This window comes from Prionailurus viverrinus, chromosome B4 (genome assembly GCF_022837055.1).
Source record: "Prionailurus viverrinus isolate Anna chromosome B4, UM_Priviv_1.0, whole genome shotgun sequence".
In the NCBI taxonomy this organism is placed as follows: Eukaryota; Metazoa; Chordata; class Mammalia; order Carnivora; family Felidae; genus Prionailurus; species Prionailurus viverrinus.
Window position 1 is genome coordinate 37662659 of NC_062567.1, and position 20304 is coordinate 37682962.

Here is a 20304-nt window from a genome sequence, read left to right on the forward strand (position 1 = left end):
TAGCCGCCATCATGCTTGTGGCCAGACTTTGCATGTGGGTACTCAGGCAAATGCAAGTGCCCCTTGATCTTTCTAGACACCGTTCCCAGTACCTCATCAACAACGTCCACGATATCAGGAATGCCTACCCAATATTCACATTTACTGTTCAGTCACTGGTATTGTGTGGAAACAGATAAGAACTGTGAGCAACCATGCACACACTACTCATTGCCAGTTTGCCAACATCAGGACTGTGGACCTGGTTCTCATAAGAGCCCAGGGGGACGGCTGATTTGTTTTCAGTCTTTTCAATATCATCTGTCCATAAAACTAGACTCCAGAAGAGCCTACCCTTTGCCCTTAGCTCATCCTCCAGTTTCACACATGCTGTACTGGCTTATAATAGTTCAGTGGTTCTTCTTCCACAGGCATCAAAGGCAATCAGCATCTGGCACCCACACCACTCCCTTGACCCTCAGGAGGCTTACATATGCATGCTCTGGGATACATGAGAGTGATTCCTACCCTTTGGCTTCATGCACACTAGCAGCCATGACATGAGAGACAGAAATTAAATCTCAAAAGTTAAGTTAAATCCCAAAGCTACCATAAGGCTTTTCTCTTATACCACCTCTTTTTCCACCTGACTACCTATCAGGTCCAATGTTTTATAGCTCAAGAGAAGAGTGGAGATTTGAACACTTGGCCTCAGTGCCTATCAACCACAGCTAAGACCATGGAGCCAATGGATTGATGTGGCAGCAAATGTTAAGTGGTCATCTCACTCAAGAAGATCTATTTCCAGGGTGAAACCAAGAAAGGACCCAGAGAAGTATGCAAGGAAACTCACTTCTTCCTCTTCTATCCCAGTCAGGTCCCAGAAGTAGCCCAGTCGCATCTGCAATCTCTTCCAGTTTTCAAGAAACATGGTAGCTTAAAAAGAGAGAAAAAGTTCTATTAATTTTAAAGGGAAGATTTTGAGTACACTTTAGGTTCCCCAATGGAGGTGAAGGATAAACATACTGATTTCAAATTTAGGGACTCTCTTTAAAGCACTTATTCCCTTCCTTCTACTTCTAGCTGGAACTGATCAAAACATTCCACATCCCTGACTGTTCACTCCATATATTTAAAGGGAGATACACATGCACACATGCTTGCGTGCTCCTTTCCCACTTCTAGATTATGAGGTGAGGGTAAACACAGACCTCAAGACATGAAGGAGGGAGGGAAGGATGAAGAAAATAAGACTGTAAGGGTCTGTAGTCTTTCTTGACAAGCCTCATCTTGCCTCCACACACATTCTTTCTTCCTGCACCTTCCTCAGCTGGCTCTCACTCTCCATCTTTCCTTCCGTCCCCAGCACCCCTTCCCTTCTTTGGGCCCCACTCATCCCAACCTGAGGTCATGTAACAGTCTCCTAACTGACCCCAGTCTCAGCCTTCTGAGCCACCCTGCATGTGGCTCATGGAGCAATCTCCCCTAAGTGACGTTCACCCATTCCTCCATTTGTTCGGCAAGTAGCTGCTGTGCCCCTCCCACACCTGCATGCCAGTTGGTCTGCCTGCTCCAGCCACAGCCCCTTAAAGGGATAGCCCAACACACCCCAGGGAGAACCAACACCCATGGGCTTGTGATACCAGGACTGAACACCTAACACCTGCTGATGGAGCAAGCTGGTTCTCTCTTTTGATAACTGAAACTAAGAGACACGAAGAGAAGCAGACATGGGACGAGCCATGCAGCACCTGAACAGAGGAAGGGCCATGGTTTCCGGTAGCTCCTCTAGCTCCAGTTCCCCAGACACCTGGCTGCCTGTCATTACCTGCATCCATGAGCTTGCTTCTTGCTTTCTTACAACAAATCTCTTGTTATCTGAGCAAGCTTGAACCAATTTCCAATCTTGCAAAAAGAACCAGGCCTGACTAAGGTCATCTGTAACATATACAACACTGTTCTAGACATCATGAGGGAGATCAGGGGAAACTAACGTGGATTTGCTCTCAAACTGTTTACAGTCTATGGGGAGAGACTGTCAATAACTAAAATACAAGGCATGGAGTGAGCAGGGCCTAAAGAACAGCACAGATAAGAGCTGTGGACATGCAGCAGAGGGAGCGCTAGCTGCCAGAGAAACCATCTGAGTGGAGTCGAAAACAATGGCATTTGGGCTGTGAAGAAGGGGTGGGGAGAGGGCAGATGCCCACTCTCCCCCATCTAAACTTTCAATGGCTCCTTATTGCCTAGTTCTTCTCTCTGGATGGGGGGATCCTGTATATGCGGCCCAACCCATCTGTCTGAATCCATTCCCTCGGTTTGTCAACACACAACCTCACACTTGCACTGCTGCTAAGGTCACCTCCTTGTTGCCCTCCTCGTCCCCAACTCATGCACACTGTCCCGCTCTCCTATGGTGCCCTCCACTGTCTACCCTCATCCTCTGCTGAACCACTCAAGCCCCACCTCGTCCATAGGATCAGGCTTGGGACACCCTCTCCTCCACACTCCTAATTGTCCTTTAGGTCTGGTGCCCTGGACAAAAAGGAAAGTGACACTCCCTGAGGCCACCCCCTCACCTGGACACCAAGCATGGGAAGAGCGTGGGCGCCTGTTGCTGCACCATGCAGAGCAGTGCAGTAACAGGGCCATAAATTTCCTCAGCTCTTAGCTGCCTGTCTACCAAGGGCACAGCACAGAACTAAGGAGAACACCTACAGACCAGCTGAATGTGCAGTTGCTAAAGGCTATGTTTGTTTTTACTTGGCACCTACATTACAGTGCATGGGTTCATGCAGTTTCTCCTGTGGATTTGAGGCTTCTTAATGTCAGTGCATCGTGACCTCCCAACCCTGGCATCGGCCTGGGGATGCCCTGGGAACAAGGTGGAGAGGAGGGTGTCCCTCCTTTTCCTATGCTCTTCTCAGCGCCTGAGGAGGGCTCTGCATACAGTGGGACTCAGAGTGCTTCCTGACTGCCATCTCTATGAAGCAGACAAGTCTGACCATGTGAACAGAGGAGAGGGGCAAAGAAGTCACCGCAGAGGAGCCATGAGGACAAGGGAGGACTGTCATAACGACGAAGAGTGGCTCACAGCTCCTGGTGTGTATTACACGCCAGGGACTATGTTAAGTGCTCCACACATATCTCATTCACTTCTCACGGGAACACTACAGGGTAAGTATCCCTTCACCCACCTCACAGATGAGCATAATGAGGCCTAAAGGTTAAGAGCCTTGCTCCAGGTATACAGCACCTTAGTTAAGAGTGCTGACTTTGGGGCACCTGGGTGGCTCAGTCAGTTGAGCATCAGTGAGTTCAAGCCCCCCGTCGGACTCCCTGCTGTCACTCACCATCCCCCCCCACCCCCCGCCAAGCCTGCTTTGGATCCTCTGTCTCCCCCTCTCTCTGCCCCTCCCCTGGCTGTGCTCGCTTTCTCAAAAATAAATAAAACTTAAGAACAAAACAAAAAAACAAAACAAAACAGAGTGCTGACTTTTGTGACCAGGAGCCAGATCCACACTGTCTGGCCATGGACCCTCAGCTGGTAAGGGGCAGAACTGAGACACACACATCTAGGACTGCCTGGCTCCTAAGACAATGTCCTTAACTTCTATTCAGAACAGAGTTCAGAAACCCTGTCCCGTTACTTCCCTTTTCAATAGAGCTTCACTCACTTGCCAAAGTTCCCTGGAGTCTGAAGCTGGACGACAGAGGAACCAGGACCTGGGCCTGAAGACTCCCACAGACCCAGACCCTGCCAGACTAGCACCTTCCACGCAGCCCTGGGTCAGCAGCCCCCACTCCTGCTCCACTGACAGAGAATCTCTCTGCAAAGTGCCACTTCTCCCCAGCCTTCCTCCTGGCAGGTTGGGCCCCAGCCCAGGCCCACCCAGCACAGCATCACTGATCATAATAATCATGGTAATGAGAGGCAGTACTATCATTTTTAATTGTAATTTGCAGGCAATTGTGCCCAGCGGCTCTTGGCTGCCGCAACCAAATACACAATCACATAAAACACAGCAAGGCTGTTAAAAAACACAACCGAACCCCACGCTATGCCAGGAAGCTCTGACGCATCCCACCCTTCCTGCTTTCCCCGCACGGCCACAGGAGGGGGAGGGAGAGGAGCGGGGGTGGGGGTGGGGGGCAGTAAATTATGGCAGATCCCGGGGCGGGGGGGGGGGGTGAGAGGCATCTGTTAATTACAGCTATTGAGGAAAGAGGAGAGGTAGTTGTTGGGGCTTGAGAGTGGGAAAGTACAACTGAAAACCAAGTTTGTCTACGACAAGGGATTACGGACCCTAGGAAAAGTCTGTAAGGGATCATGGGTCTGGCGTTATTAAGCTTTAGCTATTCAGTCATGGGCATCTCTTAAGACAAATTGGTGGGAATTAGGACTGTAATATATCAAAAACTAAATATGTGTTCCAGGTTCCAAATGAGTTCCAGTGAATTTGGGGGTAGTTATGAGATGCCATGCTTGACAAGGAGCCACAGAGCTGCAGCCCAAGATGCCCCAGGCAACAAGCTTCAGCTCCAGCCAGTTCTACTGAACCCCTCCTGTGAACCATTCCAGGGCCAAATGGTACTAAGTGCCACTTCCTCCTATTCCCTGTCCCTACTTCTGTGGGCTGACTACTGCCCATGTGCTCCTGGGTACTGGCTATTCCACCTGAGAACAGAAAATAGAGTGTCCCCTGGAAATGTTTCTTGGTGACCTAGTAATATGGCGGTCTTTCCAGTCTGGTTCTATCTCCACCCAAGTAGAGGTCCCTACAGGGAACAGAGAACGCTTGTGTTCAGTACTCCCAACACTACTGACAACAGACCTCTCCCTGTCTCCTCTTCACACTTTTGGGAATGTGTGACTCATGGTCCCATCCTGGCATGTCCTTCAGGCGCCATGGAGTCAGAGATAATCAAGTATCCTCTGCAGAAGGATCATGGCCCTGCCGCTCTGTGATCCAATGGGGAAGCTAAGGGCTTGTGTATCCAACAATGAGGAAAAAGGAAAAGTCAGGTAGCTACTCAAGATGGACTGAAATGTGTTGACTCTGTTCCTTGTATGATACATGTGGGTGTGTCTTCTTGGAAATGTCCAGTTACCACAGGGTTATTATTCCAGGTTATTCCATTCCAGTTTGTGAAGAGAAGTGTGTGTGTGTGTGTGTGTGTGTGTGTGTGTGTGTGTGGTCAGATGGCTATGGCCCAGAGAAAGTTTATTACCCTAATACTCTGGGGGTAAGGGAGGAGAAGGAAAATGATGAAACTATCTGTTCTTTACAAATCCCTTTGGTGGAAATACTGACAATACTTCTCTGGCATTAAGTAAAATCTCTAACATCTACACTCATGGTATCCTGGAAGTTGCACTGAACCTGGAGTCAGGAGACCAGGTTTAGGCCCATCTTGACCACCAGCTACCTTGGTGACCATGGCAGTCACCCCACCACTCTGAGTGTTATACTGAATATCTATGACTTTACATATCTTAGTAGATAAACCTGGAGCACCTTACAGGTGTGCTAGGGGTTTTCAAACATGCATTGGTTCAAATTCTGAATAGATCATATGTGAGATTAAAACAAGATTAACATCCTATATGCTTTTAAAATATATATAAAGCCGTGGAGGGTACTCCTAGGTCTATTCACATGTATAAGAGAGAAAGCTACTGTCCCTAAAATACTTATTGAGGTATAAGTATTAAATACTAAAGGACATAAATCAAAGGGTACGGGCTTCAGAGCATGGTCACTGTAACCACTTAAAGATATCACCAATATAAGCAAGGCTCATGGTGACCACTTACCCCACAGAGCCATGAAGATGGAGAAGAAGACGGTGGCAGGGTTGTCAAACAGGTGGCTCGCCTTTGCTGTACCACAGGCTGAGCTGAGGTTCCAGTAATCACAGGACTTGTCACACAGGGGACACATGGTGAAGGCATTCTGCTGGTCACACATCTCTTTGCTGCAGTTGAGAGAGGCTGCTGGGTCAAGTGGAAGTCAAGGAGGACCCACCCCAAGCAAATCACCCTGAAAACATCTCCCACTTCCAAATCCATGGCTAAGTTTATCAACTCCATAGGTGAGGTGTGTTAGAGATGCTGGAATTGGATTCTTTGCCATGAGAGTTTTACTTCTGCATTTTGTCAAAGAAACAGATGGGCCACTTCTGAGGTGCGGATCCTCCTGTCACTAGGAGTGTCCTAATTAGTGAGCATCTGTCAGAGATGTTGTACACTGAGAGATGCCTTATAAAGTCCCCTCAAAATGTGCTGCATCTATGAGGTTGGTGGGGAGCACCGATGACTCTGAATCCATCACCTGCCTGAAGTCCAATTCCACCACCATCATATCAAGCCCAGGTTGTCTTCTTAAACCCTGATGGCTTCCCCAAACAGGTGTGGGACTGGTCATGGGGAGAAGCAAACCAAGAATCTGGCTGGATCAACACAAGCTCTTACTTCTTTCTAAAGAAGAAGCCACGGGAAGAAGAATGGAGTCAGAGCTGGGTTGGAAGTCTCTTTCTAAGTGCATCAGCTGCACGCCCATTTGTAGAATGGGGATTAATACCCTCAGCATAATAAGAATGATCAAAACTGTGAAATGGGGGATGCCTCAGTCAGTTAAGCATCCAACTCTTGATGTCGGCTCTGTTCATGATCTCGTGGTTCGTGAGTTCAAGCCCCACATCAGGCTCTGCACTGTGTCAGCATGGAGCCTGCTTGGGATTCTTTCTCCCTTTCTCTCTGCCCCTGCCCCACTTGTTCTCTCTCTCCCTCTCTCTCTTTCTCTCTCTCTCTCTTAAAATAAATAAACTTAAAAAATTATTTTTAAAAAAAACATGAAATGGGATTAGGGAGAATGCAAGAATAAGGTAAATTCTTCCAAAGTCTAGATTCTATGATACTTGTAGAGAGAAACACGAGTCAAATAACCATTGGTTATATTCTAAGCTATCCATTCTATTTAATGGACTAATGAATATAGTTGAAATTCCATTCACTCTTTAGGTGATTAGCTAGATCCAATAAACTCAGGCTCATATGAATGCTTGCAAATAAGAACCAAAGAACTACCAGCCCTAATTGGCTTCCCCAGTGTCCTTCCACACTACATATTGGTAGGAAAATGAATGAACTCATCACTCTGGTGTGTAATATTTCCCCAGGGGGAATGGGTAGATGGTTAAACTCATTGTTTGGGGGAAAAGGGTGGAGAACTCGAGATTTCATGAAAATGAAGCATTGGCTGTTCTCAGAGAGCAGCTGGAAACACAGTCTTAGCGAGGTAGGAGGTACTACACTAAAAACCACAGCTGTGTTTCCTCTGGAAAGAGGCAGCAGAGGGCACTATAGAGTATGGCTGACAAGAGGGAGGCCATTGCCACAGTGAGCTGGCTGGCATCCTGTGTGCTAAATCAAGTGCTTAGATGAAACCTGGAAGTCAGGGGATGCCTGGATCCAGCTCCCTTCCGTGAAGAAGTTGAAGGATTTCCCTGAGGGCTGTCGCAGTCTGTCAAGTCCCAGCTTTCAGGCTTGTTTTTAATGAGCCATTAAGCCCACAACAAGGAAAGGCCTTCTGTGTGAGAGAATGGAAACTCTAAGTCTCTGAATAAATCCTCATTCCTCCATTGACTCGCTGTGAAGCTGTCCATTGGCAAGTGTCAATAGGAGTGAGTCACTCACATAGGCAATATTAAATAATATCTTAATAGTAAGTTTAGCCATGCAGGTTTTACTTGGGCACATTCTGTTTTTTTTTTAAGTTTTCTTTTTTTGTAATGTTTGTTTACTTTTGAGAGAGAGACAGAGACAGAGTGGGAGCAGGGGAAGGGCAGAGAGAGGAGACACAGAATCCGAAGCAGGCTCCAGGCTCTGAGCTGTCAGCACGGTGCCCGACATGGGGCTCAAACTCACAAGCCATGAGATCATGACCTGAGCCAAAGTCAGACACCTAACTGACTGAGTCACCCAGATACCCCACACTTGGGTAAATTCTTATTGGTAACTGGAGAGCAAGGTTTATTCTAAGTCTTCTGGGTCAGACAAGTGTCCGCTGTATCACTGAGGAGTTGTTATTTTCAGAGATGAGACTACCCTCTTAGAAAACAGATTCACACAGAAAACTGTTAGTCTGTATAAATTATAGTAAAGAGCTGTTCTTTTAAGCCATGTTTGAGAACATATAAGTTCCTCAGTGCTGTCCTTAAGTATGTGTGTCAGGGACGTCACTTTGTTGTTTGGGATTTTTTTTTTTTTTTACACATAGACTTGGGGGAGGGATAATCCTGTCAACCCACTTCTAACCAAACCCGGTCAATGCTTTAAAAAAAAACATCAGGAATGAACACAGTGTCAGCAACTTGCTTGGTGCAAAGCACTTTGAAACTTAAGTGCTGTGTCACTAATCATTTGTACAAAATGGCAGCCATTGTAACATGGAGACTTCTCAAATCATTTACATTTGAAGTCAGAATGCTTTATAGGTATTGGGTTGTTTTGTTTGTCTGTTGGATGCAAGCAATTTGAACAGAATTCTGGAGAAATTCTGCCTTAGGAGGATATTAAAATGACTTTGTATTCTCTCAGAGAAGCCGTCTCTCTAGACAAACTGAAAAGACAACTAGAAAGATGAGGGAAGCTCACTAGAACTGAAATCACATCTGGGTTATTCACCAGCTGCATAATCCACAGATTTCTTGTTAGATGCATATGTGGCTATAACTCATATTTCTTCAATCTATCATTTTCTCTAGAAAGCATAAAAGGGCTGATAAATGGTCTGGCAATCAGCTGAACCAGGACCCCAAGGTGAGTGGTGTTCTTAATCAGTAGTAACTCATTGCTCACAAATTAGGTGATACAGGGCTGTGCTAGCATGAAGGGAAGAGGTGCAATACGGCATTTATTCAAGAAATTCAGACACAACATTGCTATTAAGGACTCAGACCTAAAGTAACCATTTTTTTTCAACATGGTTTAGATCAATCAGATTTTTTTTTTAAATGTCCCAGTCTTTCCTACGCATGTAAGCAAATGCCTAATAAATGGAATCAATCCCTTGGTTAGTAAAGTACTATAGACAAGTCATGTACATATGGAACCATTTATTACTCATAAGTGATATTTGTATCTCACATATCAAAGTTGTGGGTGATAAAAGGTACCATTCAAAGTTCCACATAATGTAAATTTTCTGCTTTTGATATTATACTATAGTTACATGAGACATAACCAGTGGGGGGAACAGGATGAAGGATACAGTGTGTCCTTTGTACTATCTTCCTATTAATCTATAATGTTTTCAAAATAAAACATTTTTTAGGGGCGCCTGGGTGGCGCAGTCGGTTGAGCGTCCGACTTCAGCCAGGTCACGATCTCGCGGTCCGTGAGTTCGAGCCCCGCGTCAGGCTCTGGGCTGATGGCTCAGAGCCTGGAGCCTGTTTCCGATTCTGTGTCTCCCTCTCTCTCTGCCCCTCCCCCGTTCATGCTCTCTCTCTGTCCCAAAAAAAATAAATAAACGTTGAAAAAAAAATTTAAAAAAAAAAAAAAAAACAAAAACATTTTTTAAATGATACATAGATAATAAATTCCAGGCTTAATGTCAAAATACTCTAAAGTAATCCCAGGAATTACTTCTGCAAGTTTTTAATCATGCTTAGGAGTAGCTGACAGACACAGATCCCAGAAGAGTATGAATTTGTTTAGATTCAGTATTGGGACTTAAAGACTATCCTTTTGTTGATTGAGAGTGGCATTTCATGAGTTTTCATCAAGCCCAAAGAGCTTGGATTTCTGATGGATACACAATTATGATTAAAGAGCAGTTCTTTTAAAAAATTCTTCATAATTTGTTATCATTTACATCTTCCTTATTTATCACACCCCACCTTAAGTATGCAAAACCAATAACCAAAATTTCAATTTTATAACAGTCAATTTCAAACTTTTGGACTGTGACCTACAGTTTAAAAAAAAATCTTTTAATCAGATTCCAGTATACAAATACATACTCTCTCCCCTATAAACATACTTAGATAACTAAATAAAATCTCATAAAACAATATCTATACTTCCTTCTTATGATGAATACTAATATTATATTTCACTCTACTCTATCCTGTCTTTTTCTGGTTCACTTAAAACATAGCCATTCAACTGATTCTTTAATCCACTAGTGGGTTGTTATACATAGTTTCTGAAACATTACACACTCTTACAGGTAATAAGATACACCTGCAGTGATAACAATGATCTTTTACATGACTATATACCTGCATATATACAAGCACATGTGTATAGATATATATTTTTCAGCATGTGTAGACCATGATAATTTCCAGCTAAAATGGTCACTGTCTCATGTATTCCCAGATGGGCAACCAGGGCAAAGGTTCTAAAACCCAACATTAACCAGGACGCTGATGCCCACCCCCCTTCTCCTACACTGGCATCGGCTCTCTATGCACAGTATGGAGTTTGGATCAATCTGAGGCCCAGCTCTCTAGGGATCAAACTCAGTAAAGGGAAACATGGGAGCCATGTTTCCTGAGAAAGCACCAGGCAAGGCCAGCTGAAGCTACTTGGCTACCAAGGAAGATATAAGCCCTCTGGGGGACTTCACATCTTAGCGGAAAAAGTAAAGATGGGAGCAGGAGGCAGCAGAGGTCAAACTGCAACCCTGACAATTATTAGTTGTTGAAGTTGGGCAAGTTAGGTGACCATACTTAGCATCAGATGAAAATAATAACAGTTTACAACCATTGATCTCTACAGGATCAAAAAAACTAATACATGAAAACCACCCAGCACCATGCCTGGCACAAGGTAGGCATCTAGTAAATATCCATTCTCCCCTTGTGCTCCATGGCCTGAAGAAAGCAGAACCTCTGCTATGTATCTCGTGTGACAAAGGTCCCAGAACTCCCAGTCAAGAACGCCAGACAGTTGGTCCTGGAGTTTTACACACAAAAATATCCAAACCCTTGTCTCTTATCTCAAGGTATTTTGCTTTATTCTAACCACGGGCAATGCCTATTCCAGCTTCTCTAGTTTACAAGACCATTCCTATAGACAGACATGGTGGAAAGAAGAGCTACTTGGTTCCTGCCATTGGTGAAACCTTTTCCTCAAAGGAGCACAGCTCTTGGCCCTTCCTCCAGAATGGCCACTACTTCCTCCAACTACAGTAGACACCCACAGTCTGCCCGGTGTCCTCATCTACCTGGCTACTGAGGGAACATCCTGCTGGTACAGCGTGATCCCGGCCCACAGCCACGATTGGTGGCCCAGGGCCCTCCGCCTAACCCAAAGTGAGCCAACAGGCCTTTTTCATTCAGGACCAATCAAGTAGAAAGCTCTAAGTTGTAACACCCATGAGCTATTAGTAGGACTGTCTACATCCAATGGAGAAAATCTGTAGTGAAATAAATATGAGAAAGAACCAGAGACAGGAGATAAACAGGGAGTCCCTATTTCCATTGTCTCTTAGGCTAGCCACATGCCTGCCACTAGGTTCCCCCGACACACCTCAGAACCCTTATGATAAATTCGTTTTGTTGTTGTTGTGCTTTTTTTTTTTTTGCTTCAGCTAGTTCATGTTGCACGTCTATCACTTGCAACTGAAAAAGTATTAAAATACACTAACCCACTAACTATGCTTCGCTTTTCAAGGACAGTGCTGCAGATGGCAAGAGATTTAAATTTGAAATATAAGTGTCTCTCTTGTCGCTTGTACTTTATTTCCACAGACGTTGACCCTTTCAACAACTATTTATTAATATTCTACTATGTGCCAAACATTGTCTCCTTGAATCCTCACAACAACATCACGAGGTACGAGTTATTACCACCATTTACAGCCAAGGGAAGGAAGACTCAGGGAGTGAACTACCCAGTCCTACAGCTAATACGTAATGCTGTCCATCCTAAAGGATGCTATTTTTAAGTGCTTATATTCTTTGTAGTCTCTCTTTTCACCAGAAGGACCAGCCTTTATTCTATCTTTGGCTTTCCAAGAGCCTCACCATGGGGCCTATCACCTGCAGTTTCCAACTTCCTGAACCAGAGGCTGCGCCCTCCTTTCCAGAACTGCCTGCTTCCATGGTCAGCCTCACAGTGTTTGACCATATAAACATGCAATCGCCACCCAACACCGCTCAACATCTCCTGACTTGGGTCTTTATAGAAAACCAGAGAAAAGAATAAGTCATGAAGTTGAGGGGGAAACACATTTCTCAGGCATGACTTTTTTTCATCAGGTATAATTCATTTGCCCATATCAGACTTAGGCCCTGGAGAAAAGCTTAAGTAGGAGAGAAAGGGAGCCACCCCAGCACAGCTCTGAAGCCATTCCCAGACTCTGTAGTTCCCAGATCTGTCTCTGGAGGGAAGTTGCATGTGCGGTAAGGGGAGGAGAGAATAGAGGGTAAGGACTTTGGAAAGAAGCGTGTGAAATGTACTCGCAACTGGGATGAATCGCCAAACTACTGCCATGTGGGAACTGAGCCCTCTTCTTTAAAACCGTCTCACCTGGGAATATCTTCTTCGATTGTTGCACATCCATAAAGAAACACGATCACCCCGATTACAGAAGATGGGATGAGGAATGATGTATATAATCCCAGCCAGGCAAAATACAGTCCAATTTTTTCTCCAAAATACTTTCTGTAAAAGAAAGAAAATCGCAACACATAGTAAGAACACCATATACATTCCACATTTCTGTTTGTTCTAAACCTGACAATGGGTTGGCATAAAGGAAAAGAGATAGAAGTTAGATAGCGAAACAGGGACCCCGGTACAAAGATCAGCGGGTCTCTTCTGATATGAATTACGTTCCCTTGGAATCACACACACACACACACACACACACACACACACACACCTGCCCTGGCTATTCCTGTGCCATAGCTGCAGGAAGGAATCCAGCCCTAACAGCAAGCTGAGAATATGCCATAAGTTTTGGCATCTTTTTTTTTTTTTAATTTTTTTTTTCAACGTTTATTTATTTTTGGGACAGAGAGAGACAGAGCATGAACAGGGGAGGGGCAGAGAGAGAGCGAGACACAGAATCGGAAACAGGCTCCAGGCTCTGAGCCATCAGCCCAGAGCCCGACGCGGGGCTCGAACTCACAGACCGCGAGATCGTGACCTGGCTGAAGTCGGACGCTTAACCAACTGCGCCACCCAGGCGCCCCATAAGTTTTGGCATCTTTACTAGACAAACATGAAGGACACATCATCATCTCATAAGTACTACAACCCACAAAAAAACCACACCTTTTCATAACTTGCTTATATGAACAAAACACACAAAGTATATAGTTGGGCATGTATACTTGTGTACACAAACCATAAAACCCATAGAAAAAGGACTAGATGCATTTTGGTAAAATATTAGCAGTGGTTTATTTAGCTGACAGGATGATGGGTGGCTTTTTATTTATTTTTCATCATTCTGCATTAAAAAAAATTTTTTTTACATTTATTCATTTTTTGAGAGACAGAGCATGAGTGGAGGAGGGGCAGAGAGAGACAGGACGACACAGAATCCAAAGCAGGCTCCAGGCTCCGAGCTGTCAGCACAGAGCCCAATGTGGGGCTCGAACCCACAAACTGTGAGATCATGACCTGAGCCGAAGTCTGACGCTTAACCGACTGAGCCACCCAGGCACCCCTTATCATTCTGCATTTTTAAACTACTTTGTTAATGAATTATTTTCATGTAAAAAATCCTTTTAAAGAGAAAATTAACCAGCCATTATCTTTTTGATCCCCATTCAGGAATGTAGTAAATTATCACACCAAGTCTCTAAAAAGGGATTTTTTTTCCTTTAAACAAATATTGGTTATGGATACCTGATGAGAAAACTACAAGTAGATTTTACTTCTTGAGAGCCTCTGACATAAAACTCAGGAGGGACAAGGGAGGGCAGCCCAGTCTTTGATGTGAGAACGAAAGAACAACAACAGAGAACAGAATCTATTTCTCTACTACCAGAGGTGCTGACTGCGAGGAAATAGGGCTTCCACCCTAATGGCAAGAGAAATCTGGATAATCTGTGACATCAAATTTCCCTTGAAGTTTCCATCAGGGAGTGGAAGCTGCAAGGTAATTGTGTGAACTGAATTAAAAAAACAAAAGCAAAAACAACAATGACAAGCCCCTCCCAGGAAAGATGGGACATGTGAACACTTTCAGATTTGGCAGAGCATGGGAAGAAAAGGCAGACACCATAAAAATGGGCACAAACAAATAGGTATAATTTTTTTAACCTTAAAGGTTGAGTATAGGTTAGCATGACATGTTAGAAAAAATGGCAGCTCTAGACACAAGAGGGCTTTGCGCTCACTCATAAGATCCTAGCCAAGGACCGCCACTCGGTACTCAGGACGACAGTAACGGGCAAGGTCAGAAACTGGAAAGGGCCTCCTTAGTTGCAGAGAGGCATGAAAGCACACCATCTCCCAGGACCATCTCTTATTCAAATCACTCAGTGGCAAGGATCAGCAGTCTGCAGTGAGGGAGGGGCAGGAGAGAGACCCCTCTGTGGCAAAGGACTGCTGACAGCTGATGGTGGAAAGGGGACAATGAGGACAAACTGTCAGCACTTCCAGGGCCCACGTGAAGCACATGGTAATAGCATCCCACTGCTGAAGGAATGTGAAGCCTGTCGTATGCTACAGATGACTCTCACAACAACAAAATCCAAGCCATGCCCAACCTCTGACTAGGTTGACTCTGCTCCCCTCATGACAGAAGAGGTATAAGCCCATTTCAGTTTTTCTTATTTCTTTTAGGTTTATTTATTTTTTTGAGAGGGAAATAGAGAGACAGAGAGCACGCAAGAGCACACAGGCGGGGGAAGAGCAGAGAGAGTGAAGGAGAGTCCCAAGCAAGTCTCCATGCTGTCACCACAGAGTCCGACATGGGGCTAGATCTCACAAACCATGAGATCATGACCTGAACTGAAATCAGGAGTCAGCTGTTTAACCGACTAAGCAACCCAGGTGCCCCAAGTCCATTTCTAGGTGTAAATACCACTTATCTCAGTTTCTATGTCCTTTCATACACAATGTTCAGAAAATTCAATAAAAAAAAATCCTAAGTTACATAAAAAATTAAACACTGTCAAAAAATTAGGAAATCAACAAAACCAAAGTTGCTCTAGCTGCCAGAATTATTAGGGACTTTAAAGTAATTATAATTCATTTTTTAAGGAAGAATCTAATGCAAAAGATAGGCAACATGCATGAGAAAATTGGGAACTCCCATAGAGAGACGAAAATACAAAAATGCAAAATGGAATTGCTAGAGGAAAAAAAAAGCAATAATGGATATCAGATATAAGAAACATCTTTATTAGAGTGCCTTAGCAGGAGACTAAACACAGCTTAGGAAAAAATGAATAATTCTGAATATAAGTCAACAAATATTATCCAAACTAAGACACAAAGAGAAAGAAAAGAGGAAAAATATAGCAATCAAGAGCCATAGGATAATATCCTAGGGTCTATCATATGCAACTGAAGTCCCAGAAAGATAAAGAGAAAGAGACAGAAGAAACACTTGAATGGATTATGGCCAAAAAAATTTTCCAAAATTAATCGAAAACAATAAAACACAGATCCAAGAACTCCAGAGAACCCCAAGTAGAATAAATATAAAAACAAAAACAGACACCCACATATCTAGACAATATCATAATCAAACTTCTGAAAAACAAAGATAGAAAATCTTTAATTAAGCTGGGGTGAGGGTGAGGGTGAGGTGGGGAGGGTATTATATGCAAAGGAACAAAGATAAGATTTACAGTCAATTTCTTGGCAGAAACTATGCAAGCCAGAAGAATAGTGTCAACCTTAAAATATGGAAATTAAAAAAAAAAAACAGTCAAAGCAGAATACAGAATATTATGTGACATAGTGCTTCCATGGGGGATAAAACTAGTTCTTTGGAAGCCAAAACTATCTTAGGTAGCTTTCAGGTGGTTTTTAGGTCTCCAAAGGGCCACAGTACATAAACAGACACATAGTATATACATGGTATTAAAATTTCATGTAGCAATAATGGAATAAAGGCAGAGAAACACTGATATCAAGCAAAAATAGTGATAATGTCTTATGGAGTTTATAACGTATGTAGGAATAGGAAAATAATAGCACAAAAGACAGGAGAGAAGAAACCAAGATATACTGTTGGAAGACCCATACCCTGTGTTTGAAAGGGTATAATATTATTACTTTTTAAAAATTTATTGTCAAGTTAGCTAACATACAATGTACACAGTGTGCTCCTGGTTTTGGGGGTAGATACCCGTGATTCATCACTTCTATACAACACCTAGTGCTCATCCCAACAAGTGCCCTCCTCAATGACTATCGCCTGTTCCCCCCACCACCATCAACCCTCAGTTTGTTCTCTGCATTCAAGAGTCTCTTATGGTTTGCATCCCTCTATGTTTGAAACTATTTTTTCCCCTTCCCTTCCCCCATGGTCTTCCGTTACGTTTCTGAAGTTCCACATATGAGTGAAAACATGTGAGATCTGTCTTTCTCTGACTAACTTATGTCACTTAGCATAATATCCTCCAGTTCCATCCACTTTGCCACAATGGCAGGATTTCATTCTTTCTCATTGTCAAGTAATATTCCATTGTATATATAAACCACATCTTTTTTTTCAGTATATGAAATTTATTGTCAAAATGGTTTCCATACAACACCCAGTGCTCATCCCAAAAGGTGCCCTCCTCAATACCCATCACCCACCCTCCCCTCCCTCCCACCCTCCATCAACCCTCAGTTTGTTCTCAGTTTTTAACAGTCTCTTATGCTTTGGCTCTCTCCCACTCTAACCTCTTTTTTTTTTCCTTCCCCTCCCCCATGGGTTTCTGTTAAGTTTCTCAGGATCCACCTAAGAATGAAAACATATGGTATCTGTCTTTCTCTGTATGGCTTATTTCACTTAGCATCACACTCTCCAGTTCCATCCACGTTGCTACAAAGGGCCATATTTCGTTCTTTCTCATTGCCCTGTAGTACTCCATTGTGTATATAAACCACAATTTCTTTATCCATTCATCAGTTGATGGACATTTAGGCTCTTTCCATAATTTGGCTATTGTTGAGAGTGCTGCTATAAACATTGAGGTACAAGTGCCCCTATGCATCAGTACTCTTGTATCCCTTGGGTAAATTCCTAGCAGTGCTATTGCTGGGTCATAGGGTAGGTCTACTTTTAATTTTCTGAGGAACCTCCACACTGTTTCCAGAGTGGCTGCACCAATTTGCATTCCCACCAACAGTGCAAAAGGGTTCCCGTTTCTCCACATCCTCTCCAGCATCTATAGTCTCCTGATTTGTTCATTTTGGCCACTCTGACTGGCGTGAGGTGATATCTGAGTGTGGTTTTGATTTGTATTTCCCTGATAAGGAGCGACGTTGAGCATCTTTTCATGTGCCTGTTGGCCATCCGGATGTCTTCTTTAGAGAAGTGTCTATTCATGTTTTCTGCCCATTTCTTCACTGGGTTATTTGTTTTTCGGGTGTGGAGTTTGGTGAGCTCTTTATAGATTTTGGATACTAGCCCTTTGTCCGATATGTCATTTGTGAATATCTTTTCCCATTCCGTTGGTTGCCTTTTAGTTTTGTTGGTTGTTTCCTTTGCTGTGCAGGAGCTTTTTATCTTCATAAGGTCCCAGTAATTCATTTTTGCTTTTAATTCCCTTGCCTTTGGGGATGTGTCGAGTAAGAGATTGCTACGGCTGAGATCAGAGAGGTCTTTTCCGGCTTTCTCCTCTAGGGTTTTGATGATAAACCACATCTTCTTTCTCCATTCATCAGTTGATGGACATTTGGGCTCTTTCCATAATTTAGCTATTGTTGATAGTGCTGCTATAAACATTGGGGTACATATGCCCCTATGAATCAGCACTCCTGTATCCTTTGATAAATTCCTAATAGCACTATTGCTGGGTTGTAGGGTAGCTCTATTTTTAATTTTTTGAGGAACCTCCACACTGTTTTCCAGAGTGACTACACCAGTTTGCATTCCCTCCAACAGTGCAAGAGGGTTCCCATTTGTCCACATCCTCACCAACATCTGTTGTTTCCTGAGTTGTTAATTTTAGCTACAAAGCTGTAATCATCAAGACAGTACAGTACTGGCACAAGAACAGACACATAGATCAATGTAATAGAATAGAGAACCCAGAATTGGATCCACAAATGTATGGCCAACTAATCTTTGACAAAGCAGGAAAGAGTATGCAATGGAAAAAAGACGGTCTCTTTAGCAAATGGTGCTGGGAGAACTGGAGAGCAACATGCAGAAGAATGAAACTGGATCACTTTCTTATGCCATACACAAAAATAAACTCAAAATGGATGAAAAACCTAAATGTGAGACAGGAAACCATCAAAACCGTAAAGGAGAAAACAGGCAACAACTTCTTTCACCTCAGCCACAGCAATTTCTTGCTCAACACATCTCTAAAGGCAAGGGAAATAAAAGCAAACTGAACTACTGGGACTTCATCAAGATAAAAAGCTTCTGTACTACAAAGGAAACAATTAACAAAATTAAAAGGCAACTGACGGAATGGGAGAAGATATTTGCAAATGACATATCAGATAAAGGGTTGGTATCCAAAATCCATAAAGAACTTAGCAAACTCAACACCCAAAAATCAAATAATCCAGTAAAGAAATGGGCAGAATACATGAATAGACACTTTTCCAAAGAAGACATCCAGATGCCAACAGACACATGAAAAGATGCTCAACATCACTCATCATCAGTGAAATGGTATAATATTATTTTAAGGTAGAATGTGATAAATTAAAGATGTTTTCTGGTAAACCCTGGAGAAACCATTAAATTTTTAGGATAGGTATAATTAATAGGCCAAAATGAGAGATGAAATGAAATCATAAAATATATTCATTTGCAAAGAAGGCATGAAAAGAGGAAAAACAGAAATAAACTACAGACAAAACAAATAAAAAACAAAGATGGTAAGATGGTAATTTTAAAATATAGATACATTAATAACACTAAATGTAAATGTATAAGAAACCTACTTTAATTATAAAGGCATATATAGAAGAAAAAGTAAATGAAAAAAGACATACCATGCAAACATGAATCAAAAGGAAGCTGGGACACATAAAGAAGACTTCAGAAAAAAGAACATTACTTGGGATAAAGAGGGGCATCAATTAATGATAATGTGGTCAATTCATTAAGAAGGCCTAATAATCCTAAATGCATACAGTAAAATGCATACATCAGCTGCATATATCAAAATACATACAATAAAAACCAACAGAACTAAAAGGATGAGTCAACAAATTTTCACGTATAAATTGGAGATGTTAACACTTCTCTCTCAAGTAATGGAGAGAAAACTAGACATAAAATCAGTAAGAATATATATGTCACTACACACTAACTTGACTTCACAGTCCACTAAGCAGCAGAAAATACATTCGTTTCAATAAACATTCACCAAGATAGTCCATATTCTGAGTCATAAGGCTAATCCAACAAACTTAAAAGGATTGAAGTAATGAAAATTTTATTCCCTGACCACAATTAAGTTAAACTTTTTAGTTGATTTTTGTCAACAGCAGCAAGATATCTGAAAATAACTACAAATACTTGGAAATTAAACAGCACCCTTCTAAATAACCCAAAGAAGGGACAAAGAAGAAATAAAGGGAATTAGAAGGTATTTTCAATTGAGTGAAAAGGAAAACACAACATATCAAAAATTGTGGGACGCTGTTACAGAAATACTTCACAATTTATAGCAATTAATACTTGTATTAACATAAGAAATCTCTGAATCAAAATCATCTAAGCTTGAACTTCAACTAGAAAAAGAAGAACAAATTCAATCCAAAGCAAGAAGAAGAAAATAAATAATAAAGCAGGGACCAGAGGTCAGTGAGGAAGAAAGCAGAAAATCAATAGAGAAAGTCAATGAAACCAAAAGCTGGTTGTTTGACAGGACCCATAAAAGTGATAAATGTTCAGTCAGACTAATCAAGAAGGTGAAAGATAAAACACAAATTACCAACATGGGGAATGAAAGAAGGGACATCACTACAGATCCTATTTTCCATGACCATGTGATACTGTTAGCTGCTTCCTCATGGGTGTGCTCATCTTGCCTTCCCCTCCACTTCACACTGCCCACCTCTGGAAGAAGAGCGAGGAACAGAGAAGGCAGGAGGCACATAAGACATAACAAACACAAACTGCCCTAGTGCTCTTGTCTTGATTGTTTGTATGGCCCCACTTT

General features: G+C 42.7%; 1 protein-coding gene across 1 annotated transcript in view; it reads right to left on the reverse strand.

Moving 5' to 3' along the window:
- ANO2 (anoctamin 2) overlaps nt 1-20304 on the reverse strand; it is a 257957-nt gene that overhangs the window by 151152 nt on the left and 86501 nt on the right. Inside the window, exons 8-10 of the mRNA XM_047866504.1 lie at nt 12524-12658; nt 5798-5958; nt 833-915 (exon numbers count right to left, since the gene is read on the reverse strand). Coding sequence (XP_047722460.1) covers nt 833-915; nt 5798-5958; nt 12524-12658 — 379 coding nt within the window. The remainder of the gene's footprint in view (nt 1-832; nt 916-5797; nt 5959-12523; nt 12659-20304) is intronic.